At 46.2% G+C, this 10,609-nt stretch overlaps 5 protein-coding genes across 5 annotated transcripts; all 5 read left to right on the plus strand.

The window, feature by feature from the left end:
• The first annotated feature begins 68 nt into the window (after positions 1-68).
• Positions 69-380, plus strand: LOC131695859 (histone H4-like). The gene has a single exon (XM_058984396.1). The coding sequence runs from the start codon at positions 69-71 to the stop codon at positions 378-380; it is 312 nt and encodes a 103-aa protein (XP_058840379.1).
• A 2,023-nt stretch (positions 381-2,403) lies between these two features.
• On the plus strand, positions 2,404-3,699 carry LOC131696001 (histone H1A, sperm-like). The gene is made up of 2 exons (XM_058984531.1): positions 2,404-2,958; positions 3,673-3,699. Exons 1-2 carry the CDS (start codon positions 2,404-2,406, stop codon positions 3,697-3,699), a joined length of 582 nt encoding a protein of 193 aa, XP_058840514.1.
• A 1,023-nt stretch (positions 3,700-4,722) lies between these two features.
• Positions 4,723-6,655, plus strand: LOC131696002 (histone H2A-beta, sperm-like). The gene is made up of 2 exons (XM_058984532.1): positions 4,723-4,973; positions 6,544-6,655. The coding sequence occupies exons 1-2, from the start codon at positions 4,723-4,725 to the stop codon at positions 6,653-6,655; spliced, it is 363 nt and encodes a 120-aa protein (XP_058840515.1).
• A 221-nt stretch (positions 6,656-6,876) lies between these two features.
• Positions 6,877-7,188, plus strand: LOC131695860 (histone H4-like). The gene has a single exon (XM_058984397.1). It carries the CDS (start codon positions 6,877-6,879, stop codon positions 7,186-7,188), a length of 312 nt encoding a protein of 103 aa, XP_058840380.1.
• A 2,023-nt stretch (positions 7,189-9,211) lies between these two features.
• LOC131696003 (histone H1A, sperm-like) lies at positions 9,212-10,507 on the plus strand. The gene is made up of 2 exons (XM_058984533.1): positions 9,212-9,766; positions 10,481-10,507. Exons 1-2 carry the CDS (start codon positions 9,212-9,214, stop codon positions 10,505-10,507), a joined length of 582 nt encoding a protein of 193 aa, XP_058840516.1.
• Positions 10,508-10,609: the final 102 nt, after the last annotated feature.

Genomic DNA, 10,609 nt, shown 5'->3' on the forward strand with positions numbered 1-10,609 from the left:
ATTGGAATCTCGCTGCTGCAGGTGTGCTGCGCTAGCCTACTAAGTTATTACCTACAACAACCAAGAAGATGACTGGCCGTGGCAAAGGAGGCAAAGGGCTCGGCAAGGGAGGCGCTAAGCGGCACCGCAAGGTGCTTCGTGACAATATCCAGGGCATCACCAAACCCGCCATTCGTCGTCTGGCTCGACGTGGAGGAGTGAAGCGAATCTCCGGTTTGATATACGAGGAAACCCGTGGTGTGCTGAAGATTTTTCTGGAAAACGTTATCCGGGACGCTGTGACGTACACTGAACATGCCAAACGGAAGACCGTCACTGCGATGGATGTCGTCTATGCGCTTAAACGCCAGGGACGCACATTGTACGGTTTTGGTGGTTAAGCCCTACCACGACGTTCACGACAACACAAAAGGCCCTTTTCAGGGCCACCAAATGTTTAGAAAAAAGAATTAGTTTGAAATGTATCCTTCATAATTTTCATCCACGTTGCAGGGGCGTACTGTTTAATGTGCGATTTTGATGGATATGCGAGAGACCGTCGTAACACTACAACGCGCTCAGTCGCTGGGTTTCCCTTTTTTCATATATGCATTTCCTTTTTCTTTCTCCTGAGCTTGCGTATCATGGGACAAAACGGCTCGTTTCTCGATAGCAACGAACCGCCGACCGACTCTTTTTTTCGCGCGCGCACGTTTTAGCTTACCACGCTTTCACCTACCTGTCTACCTATGAATTTGCGTACCTTTAATTGGTCTGAATGATAAAAGTAAAGTTGATGGCTGGTGAGTTAGTACTGTATCAATCAGGAAGCAATTACAACACACACACACACACACACACAGGAAGAGAGAGAGAGAGAGAGAGAGAGAGAGAGAGAGAGAGAGAGAGAGAGAGATTGAGCAACCGTAAAAAAGTCCAGCTTGTGATCTGTGTCGGGGGACAAGCGTTCCCATCGATGCGTGCGCTGAAGCGCCTGGGTGTGATGGTCGACGCGTGCGGTTTATCAGCTCACAGCCATGTACACAACGATGTAGCGAGTTGATCAGTACATCCTAAATAATAGAATTTTGAGTTAGCCAAAGCAATTCGAAATAACACTGATGATTAGAGCACTAAAATCAAAATCCGCAACTAAAATGTTGGATTTTTTTCGAGGTATTTCTCTCTGTCTGTCTCTGCCGTCGAAACAAGAAAGCATTTCGCGAGCGCGTTGTACGGTTCTACGAGCAACACAAGAATCTCGGCGAAAAGTGCACGGTACAATATTTCAAAGGGGAAAACGTTGCGCCGTCGACTGTTTACAACACCTTTCGACGGTGCAATCTCAATGCCGCTTGCCGGTTGATAAAAAAATTATTTTGGCTAAATATTTTGTTTTGCACGAAGCAAGTTACTTCCCTCGCAAAAAAAAGCAAAAAAAAAAAAAAAACAATCGTTCCCGAATACCCACTCGATCCCATTTGTACCCTAAAAAGCACAACCCGCTTCACAATTTGCTTCAGTGTCGCCCAATCGCAGATTTCTTCGGGATTTCGTTTTGAGAGCCACGAATTGCAAACAAGTTGATTGGTAGAAGATCACGAAATGCATTAGCAAAGTTGACGTAGACGCCGTACTACGCGCCTGTTCCGACATCAAACGGAAGCTTCGCCGAACAGCATCCAATTACGGATCGGTTTGAAATGTTCACTAATTTTTGGCCAACAATGGAGAACGTATCTTCTAATTTCAATCGAATCGTTTGTCTTTTTTTTTTGACAGGTTGAGAAAAAAAATCCAAAATTTGTGTTGCCACCCGTTAACTTTTTTTGTTTTAGTAATTTTAATAACGAAAGTTTTCAGCAAAGGACCAGCCGACCGAAACGTTTTCCGCAGGTCGCCAAATTACGAGCACTTCCGCTCGAGCAAATATGTACAAAAATGAAATAATTTTATATAGAGAGAAGTTTTCTTTCGATTGGATAGCACCGAAAAGGTTTTCCAATTGCTAGAAGGTTCAAATTAACCTATTTTCCACAATTCAGTTTGCACGTGCCGCCATAGTCGGATACATGATTTGATAATATTCGGCCATACGCTTAAAACAGAATGTTCAGCGGGTGTTAGTTTGGACGGTGCGGACAGTGCAGTAAATTGAATGCAAACTTCCAGTGTACTTTTCACAAGCAGTAATTCGATTTTGGTTGATTTAAAACAACAGTCCGTAAAATTTTACCGGCACCGATCGAATAGTAACTTCCAACCGTCATCTACGCGTTCCCAAACAGAGCCGATGAATACGATCCTAAACAACAGACACCGGACCCCCGGTTATCATATTCGCAGACTTGCATCATCGTGCATCCATCGACTCGTCGTCTACAACTGTGTGTGTGGAAGAAAACCAAACCAAACGAACGCGCAATGGCTGAAACTGCTATCGACGTTGCTGCTACGGCCCCTGCCGTCGTCGCCTCTCCGCCAGCCGCCAAAGCGCCACCGAAGCAGGCGGCCAAGGCTAGCAAGAGTGACGCCAAGAAACCGAAAAAATCTTCAACCCATCCACCAGTGAGTGAGATGGTTCTGGCTGCCATCCGGACCCTGAAGGAACGGAGCGGATCATCACTGCAGGCGATCAAAAAGTACATCGCCGCCAACTACATGTGTGACGTCGCCAGGCTGGCTCCGTTTATCCGGAAGGCTTTGAAAACGGGTGTCGAGAAGGGAAACATCACCCAGACCAAGGGTACCGGTGCTTCCGGATCGTTTAAGGTGACGGTCGAAGCAAAGAAACCGGCTGGCGATAAGAAACCACCATCGGGTGCAGCGAAAAAACCGAAGAAATCGGCTACTAAATCCGGGGAGAAGAAAAATCCGCCGGCTGGTGGTGGTGAGAAGACCAGCAAGCCAAAGGCGGCGATCCCGGCCGCTAAGAAATCGGCTACGAAGAAAGCGAAAGCTGCTGCCCCTGCAAAGGCGGTAACGGCTGCCACTAAACAGAAAGCCACCAAACCATCGAAGGCTGCAGCGAACAAGCCGAGGGCACCTAAGCCAAAGAAGGCCGCCACCGCCCCGAAGAAGGTCACCGCCGGCAAGAAGTAAATTCCCGACAACGTGCGCGTCCCCCCAAAACAACAGTCCTTTTCAGGACTAACAAAATTGTAAAGAATTGATTGATGCTTATTTTCCGTTAATGCTCCGTTCCCCCCATGAGTTTTCTAGCTTGAGCAGCAGCGCGCGCACACACCCGCATTCAACTGGCTGTCGATTGGCAAGATAAATCAGTCGTCGTTAGTTTGATTAAACAAATCACTATAGTAAATAGGCGCGGTTTCTTGCTCAGATAAACGTACGTACGTACAGGTAAATTAATAGTAGGCCGTGGTTTTCTGTTGCCTTAACAAACAAACAAACAAACAGAGCAAGTATAATATTACTCTGATTAGCAAACAACGCGCTTATTTTGGCTATAATAAAACAGAGAAAAATTGGCTGGCACAATAAACAAACGAACGAACGATAATTACCGATTTTTTAGCCTAAATTGACGAACGTATTGTATTGTTCAACTTTGCGATTATGAATTGTGTTGGGTATTTAATTATTAACGTTCAACGCAGATCAGAAGTTTGAAGGCTGGGAAGTGCATTGTATTAACAAGTATGATCCAGAAATGTGTTCTTTTTGCGGCAGAATTTTCATACGCAGGGGCTGTTTTAGACTGACTGAGTAGAATATAGACGATAAAGGGGTAGAAAAAAGACTGTTTTCCGTCTTAACAAAAACAATCAACTAGCGGTAAGGGGAAAGACTACTTCCACAAACTACAGCAATTGATTTGGTGATGATTTGAAAAATGGACAGAGAAACAAAAATGACAACGACGTTTTTGCTCTAATGAAACAAACAAACAAACAACAACAACTAATGTTTATATAAACTATGTGTACACATTTCAATTCAACTCTTTACCAGAACGTGTTTTGGTGGCCCTGAAAAGGGCCGATGACGATGGGGTGGTGGTGTGTGACATCCGGCGGCGGGGCGGGCGACACGTTTACTTCGAGCTGGTATACTTGGTAACGGCCTTGGTACCTTCCGATACGGCATGTTTCGCCAGCTCTCCCGGTAACAGCAAACGAACGGCGGTCTGTACCTCGCGGGAGGTGATCGTCGACCGTCGGTTGTAATGGGCCAGACGAGATGCTTCGTTAGCAATACGCTCGAAGATGTCGTTCACGAAGCTATTCATGATGCTCATCGCCTTCGACGAGACACCGGTGTCCGGATGGACCTGCTTCAGCACCTTGTAGATGTAGATAGCGTAGCTTTCCTTGCGCCGTTGCTTTCGCTTCTTCTTCTCTCCTCCTCCTGCTTTTGTGGCGATGTTCTTCTGTGCCTTGCCACCGCCGCCGCCGGATTTTTTCACAGCCTTTCCGCTGGCTTTCGGTGCCATAGTAACGACGTGGTTGTGCTGCTGTTAACGCTCTCGATGCGAACTGCGCTGACTGATTGGTAGCAAAAATCACTACATATCGCTTATATACGATCGTGTAGCGAGACGAAGGTTCGTCCTTTTTTGTGTTTAGCGCGTTTCGTTCGTTCGCTACTCCGCCCCTTTGGCGAACGATGTGCAATGAAGCGAATGCATAACAAGGGGTGCTGTGTGCGCGAGTGGCATCAGTGTTACTCGTATTGTCTACGTGACTACACACGAACGCGCACAGCGATAAACCTACAACAATGTCTGCACGCGGTAAAGGAGGAAAAGTGAAGGGAAAGCCAAAATCCCGCTCAGTTCGTGCCGGTCTCCAGTTCCCTGTTGGCCGAATTCACCGTCTGCTGAGGAAGGGAAATTATGCTGAACGTGTCGGTGCCGGAGCACCCGTCTACTTGGCAGCTGTGATGGAATATCTTGCCGCCGAAGTACTGGAGCTGGCAGGAAACGCTGCTCGCGATAACAAAAAGACCAGAATCATCCCCCGTCATCTGCAGCTGGCCATTCGAAATGACGAAGAGCTGAACAAACTGCTCTCCGGTGTGACCATTGCTCAGGGTGGCGTGTTGCCTAACATACAGGCCGTACTGCTGCCGAAGAAGACTGAAAAGAGGGCCTCCGCAGCAACTTAAATCCCGCTCCTTTCTAGCCGTAAAAACCGCCCTTTTCAGGGCGACTATTTTCTTCTGATAAAAAGAGTTAATTTGATTTTCACTCCGATAATCATCAACGTACATTTCTGTGAGCATTGCACAAGTTTTTTTTTTTTGCAATGCTCGTCAGACGCTTAATAATAGTTTCCCTCATATCATGGCATTGACGATTTCACCCAATCTCTCAAAAGTTCACTCATCGATTTGGTGCTAAATCACAAATCGGCCGCGCAAGATTTCCCTCAATGGGTCTTGTTTTTCACACGCTACTACTGTCGATCGGTACGAGGTGGTGCTGCTGGCAAAAAATCCCCCATCGGCGTGCTGTCTAACAAACACACACAGCCACCCGCCTGAGCATTTTTGGAGGGAAACGGAAAATTTCTGCTAATAATTCTTAGTAAAATATGATTGGTTGTGGTCCTGAAAAGGACCGTTTGTTGCTGTTTCGTTCTGGGGGGTGATGGGCACACACCAAATTTAGGCCCGCTCCCCACGGATCCGGCGAGCCAGTTGGATGTCTTTCGGCATGATGGTCACTCGCTTGGCATGGATAGCGCACAGATTGGTATCCTCGAACAAACCAACCAGGTAAGCCTCGCTGGCTTCTTGAAGGGCCATGACGGCTGAGCTCTGGAAGCGCAGATCGGTTTTGAAGTCCTGCGCGATCTCACGAACCAGACGCTGGAAGGGCAGCTTGCGGATTAGTAGCTCTGTCGACTTCTGATAGCGACGAATTTCTCGCAGCGCGACAGTTCCTGGTCTGTAGCGATGGGGCTTCTTAACGCCACCCGTAGCTGGGGCACTTTTACGGGCAGCCTTCGTTGCCAACTGTTTGCGGGGAGCTTTCCCTCCGGTGGACTTGCGGGCGGTCTGTTTCGTACGGGCCATGGCGCGAAAATTCTGCTCTACTACTGATACCACTGTGATGCTGTTCAAACGACGAATGATGACCAAAACAGACCGACCGATTTTTTTTATAGTCGCGAATAAACACTACTATCGCCTGTCTCGCTCGTGTACGTGCCATGTGCCTTTTCGTTCTGTATACGGTTCGATTCGGCTACTATACTTCCCCCACCATTTCCATTCCGGAGCCAGTGTTGCCAGACTTGATTTTTTCAGCTTTTCATTAGATTTGCAAAAAAATATTCCTAAAAAGAAAAACTATGTATGAGCAAAAAAAAATCGCCTAGAAATCAATAAAATTCCAACAGTAGAAGAATATCAAACAGAAATAGTTTGTTCATCAGTAACAATTTGTTCCATCATAGATCAGTATCAGATATCGATATTTAAGTACCATAGAAGCCAATATAACGTACCATGTAGACGGATGTATAGAAAATCTTTATAAGTTAAAAAAAAAACCCGTTTGTTTTTCGATTTACTTTTTCTTTCTTTCTTTTTCAGGAGAATCAATTTCTGGGCAATCGTTTTCCAGGGAAAATGCTACCATGTCAGCATTAGTCCGGATAAAGCAGATTTCGGCAATCCCAAGCTACTAAAACAGTGGCAACAGTGAACTTCGTGTTCGCGCTATTTCCCCTTCAAACCAACACATCACGAGTAAGCATATAGATAGCAGCCATGGTAATCTTCCTATGCGGCGGCGACTGAGAATGTGTGTGCATCAGTATAAAAGCGCTACTCAATGGGCCGAATTGCAACATTCGGTATTGGAATCTCGCTGCTGCAGGTGTGCTGCGCTAGCCTACTAAGTTATTACCTACAACAACCAAGAAGATGACTGGCCGTGGCAAAGGAGGCAAAGGGCTCGGCAAGGGAGGCGCTAAGCGGCACCGCAAGGTGCTTCGTGACAATATCCAGGGCATCACCAAACCCGCCATTCGTCGTCTGGCTCGACGTGGAGGAGTGAAGCGAATCTCCGGTTTGATATACGAGGAAACCCGTGGTGTGCTGAAGATTTTTCTGGAAAACGTTATCCGGGACGCTGTGACGTACACTGAACATGCCAAACGGAAGACCGTCACTGCGATGGATGTCGTCTATGCGCTTAAACGCCAGGGACGCACATTGTACGGTTTTGGTGGTTAAGCCCTACCACGACGTTCACGACAACACAAAAGGCCCTTTTCAGGGCCACCAAATGTTTAGAAAAAAGAATTAGTTTGAAATGTATCCTTCATAATTTTCATCCACGTTGCAGGGGCGTACTGTTTAATGTGCGATTTTGATGGATATGCGAGAGACCGTCGTAACACTACAACGCGCTCAGTCGCTGGGTTTCCCTTTTTTCATATATGCATTTCCTTTTTCTTTCTCCTGAGCTTGCGTATCATGGGACAAAACGGCTCGTTTCTCGATAGCAACGAACCGCCGACCGACTCTTTTTTTCGCGCGCGCACGTTTTAGCTTACCACGCTTTCACCTACCTGTCTACCTATGAATTTGCGTACCTTTAATTGGTCTGAATGATAAAAGTAAAGTTGATGGCTGGTGAGTTAGTACTGTATCAATCAGGAAGCAATTACAACACACACACACACACACACACAGGAAGAGAGAGAGAGAGAGAGAGAGAGAGAGAGAGAGAGAGAGAGAGAGAGAGATTGAGCAACCGTAAAAAAGTCCAGCTTGTGATCTGTGTCGGGGGACAAGCGTTCCCATCGATGCGTGCGCTGAAGCGCCTGGGTGTGATGGTCGACGCGTGCGGTTTATCAGCTCACAGCCATGTACACAACGATGTAGCGAGTTGATCAGTACATCCTAAATAATAGAATTTTGAGTTAGCCAAAGCAATTCGAAATAACACTGATGATTAGAGCACTAAAATCAAAATCCGCAACTAAAATGTTGGATTTTTTTCGAGGTATTTCTCTCTGTCTGTCTCTGCCGTCGAAACAAGAAAGCATTTCGCGAGCGCGTTGTACGGTTCTACGAGCAACACAAGAATCTCGGCGAAAAGTGCACGGTACAATATTTCAAAGGGGAAAACGTTGCGCCGTCGACTGTTTACAACACCTTTCGACGGTGCAATCTCAATGCCGCTTGCCGGTTGATAAAAAAATTATTTTGGCTAAATATTTTGTTTTGCACGAAGCAAGTTACTTCCCTCGCAAAAAAAAGCAAAAAAAAAAAAAAAACAATCGTTCCCGAATACCCACTCGATCCCATTTGTACCCTAAAAAGCACAACCCGCTTCACAATTTGCTTCAGTGTCGCCCAATCGCAGATTTCTTCGGGATTTCGTTTTGAGAGCCACGAATTGCAAACAAGTTGATTGGTAGAAGATCACGAAATGCATTAGCAAAGTTGACGTAGACGCCGTACTACGCGCCTGTTCCGACATCAAACGGAAGCTTCGCCGAACAGCATCCAATTACGGATCGGTTTGAAATGTTCACTAATTTTTGGCCAACAATGGAGAACGTATCTTCTAATTTCAATCGAATCGTTTGTCTTTTTTTTTTGACAGGTTGAGAAAAAAAATCCAAAATTTGTGTTGCCACCCGTTAACTTTTTTTGTTTTAGTAATTTTAATAACGAAAGTTTTCAGCAAAGGACCAGCCGACCGAAACGTTTTCCGCAGGTCGCCAAATTACGAGCACTTCCGCTCGAGCAAATATGTACAAAAATGAAATAATTTTATATAGAGAGAAGTTTTCTTTCGATTGGATAGCACCGAAAAGGTTTTCCAATTGCTAGAAGGTTCAAATTAACCTATTTTCCACAATTCAGTTTGCACGTGCCGCCATAGTCGGATACATGATTTGATAATATTCGGCCATACGCTTAAAACAGAATGTTCAGCGGGTGTTAGTTTGGACGGTGCGGACAGTGCAGTAAATTGAATGCAAACTTCCAGTGTACTTTTCACAAGCAGTAATTCGATTTTGGTTGATTTAAAACAACAGTCCGTAAAATTTTACCGGCACCGATCGAATAGTAACTTCCAACCGTCATCTACGCGTTCCCAAACAGAGCCGATGAATACGATCCTAAACAACAGACACCGGACCCCCGGTTATCATATTCGCAGACTTGCATCATCGTGCATCCATCGACTCGTCGTCTACAACTGTGTGTGTGGAAGAAAACCAAACCAAACGAACGCGCAATGGCTGAAACTGCTATCGACGTTGCTGCTACGGCCCCTGCCGTCGTCGCCTCTCCGCCAGCCGCCAAAGCGCCACCGAAGCAGGCGGCCAAGGCTAGCAAGAGTGACGCCAAGAAACCGAAAAAATCTTCAACCCATCCACCAGTGAGTGAGATGGTTCTGGCTGCCATCCGGACCCTGAAGGAACGGAGCGGATCATCACTGCAGGCGATCAAAAAGTACATCGCCGCCAACTACATGTGTGACGTCGCCAGGCTGGCTCCGTTTATCCGGAAGGCTTTGAAAACGGGTGTCGAGAAGGGAAACATCACCCAGACCAAGGGTACCGGTGCTTCCGGATCGTTTAAGGTGACGGTCGAAGCAAAGAAACCGGCTGGCGATAAGAAACCACCATCGGGTGCAGCGAAAAAACCGAAGAAATCGGCTACTAAATCCGGGGAGAAGAAAAATCCGCCGGCTGGTGGTGGTGAGAAGACCAGCAAGCCAAAGGCGGCGATCCCGGCCGCTAAGAAATCGGCTACGAAGAAAGCGAAAGCTGCTGCCCCTGCAAAGGCGGTAACGGCTGCCACTAAACAGAAAGCCACCAAACCATCGAAGGCTGCAGCGAACAAGCCGAGGGCACCTAAGCCAAAGAAGGCCGCCACCGCCCCGAAGAAGGTCACCGCCGGCAAGAAGTAAATTCCCGACAACGTGCGCGTCCCCCCAAAACAACAGTCCTTTTCAGGACTAACAAAATTGTAAAGAATTGATTGATGCTTATTTTCCGTTAATGCTCCGTTCCCCCCATGAGTTTTCTAGCTTGAGCAGCAGCGCGCGCACACACCCGCATTCAACTGGCTGCCGATTGGCAAGATAAATCAGTCGTCGTTAGTTTGATTAAACAAATCACTATAGTAAATAGGCGCGGTTTCTTGCTCAGATAAACGTACGTACGTACAGGTAAATTAATAGTAGGCCGTGGTTTTCTGTTGCCTTAACAAACAAACAAACAAACAGAGCAAGTATAATATTACTCTGATTAGCAAACAACGCGCTTATTTTGGCTATAATAAAACAGAGAAAAATTGGCTGGCACAATAAACAAACGAACGAACGATAATTACCGATTTTTTAGCCTAAATTGACGAACGTATTGTATTGTTCAACTTTGCGATTATGAATTGTGTTGGGTATTTAATTATTAACGTTCAACGCAGATCAGAAGTTTGAAGGCTGGGAAGTGCATTGTATTAACAAGTATGATCCAGAAATGTGTTCTTTTTGCGGCAGAATTTTCATACGCAGGGGCTGTTTTAGACTGACTGAGTAGAATATAGACGATAAAGGGGTAGAAAAAAGACCGTTTTCCGTCTTAACAAAAACAATCAACTAGCGGTAAGGGGAAAGACTACTTCCACA

Source organism: Topomyia yanbarensis, unplaced genomic scaffold (genome assembly GCF_030247195.1).
Source record: "Topomyia yanbarensis strain Yona2022 unplaced genomic scaffold, ASM3024719v1 HiC_scaffold_6, whole genome shotgun sequence".
Lineage (NCBI taxonomy): Eukaryota > Metazoa > Arthropoda > Insecta > Diptera > Culicidae > Topomyia > Topomyia yanbarensis.

What these genes read in the sequence shown, in the direction of transcription:
- LOC131696001 (XM_058984531.1), top strand. Translation starts at nt 2,404, where the DNA reads ATGGCTGAAACTGCTATCGACGTTGCTGCTACGGCCCCTGCCGTCGTC. An exon ending in CTGCTGCCCCTGCAAAGGCG is followed by an intron (nt 2,959 to 3,672) that starts GTAACGGCTGCC and finishes TTTTTGCGGCAG; the next exon opens with AATTTTCATACGCAGGGGCT.
- LOC131695860 (XM_058984397.1), top strand. Translation starts at nt 6,877, where the DNA reads ATGACTGGCCGTGGCAAAGGAGGCAAAGGGCTCGGCAAGGGAGGCGCT.
- LOC131695859 (XM_058984396.1), top strand. Translation starts at nt 69, where the DNA reads ATGACTGGCCGTGGCAAAGGAGGCAAAGGGCTCGGCAAGGGAGGCGCT.
- LOC131696002 (XM_058984532.1), top strand. Translation starts at nt 4,723, where the DNA reads ATGTCTGCACGCGGTAAAGGAGGAAAAGTGAAGGGAAAGCCAAAATCC. An exon ending in ATCATCCCCCGTCATCTGCA is followed by an intron (nt 4,974 to 6,543) that starts GCTGGCCATTCG and finishes TTTCTTTTTCAG; the next exon opens with GAGAATCAATTTCTGGGCAA.
- LOC131696003 (XM_058984533.1), top strand. Translation starts at nt 9,212, where the DNA reads ATGGCTGAAACTGCTATCGACGTTGCTGCTACGGCCCCTGCCGTCGTC. An exon ending in CTGCTGCCCCTGCAAAGGCG is followed by an intron (nt 9,767 to 10,480) that starts GTAACGGCTGCC and finishes TTTTTGCGGCAG; the next exon opens with AATTTTCATACGCAGGGGCT.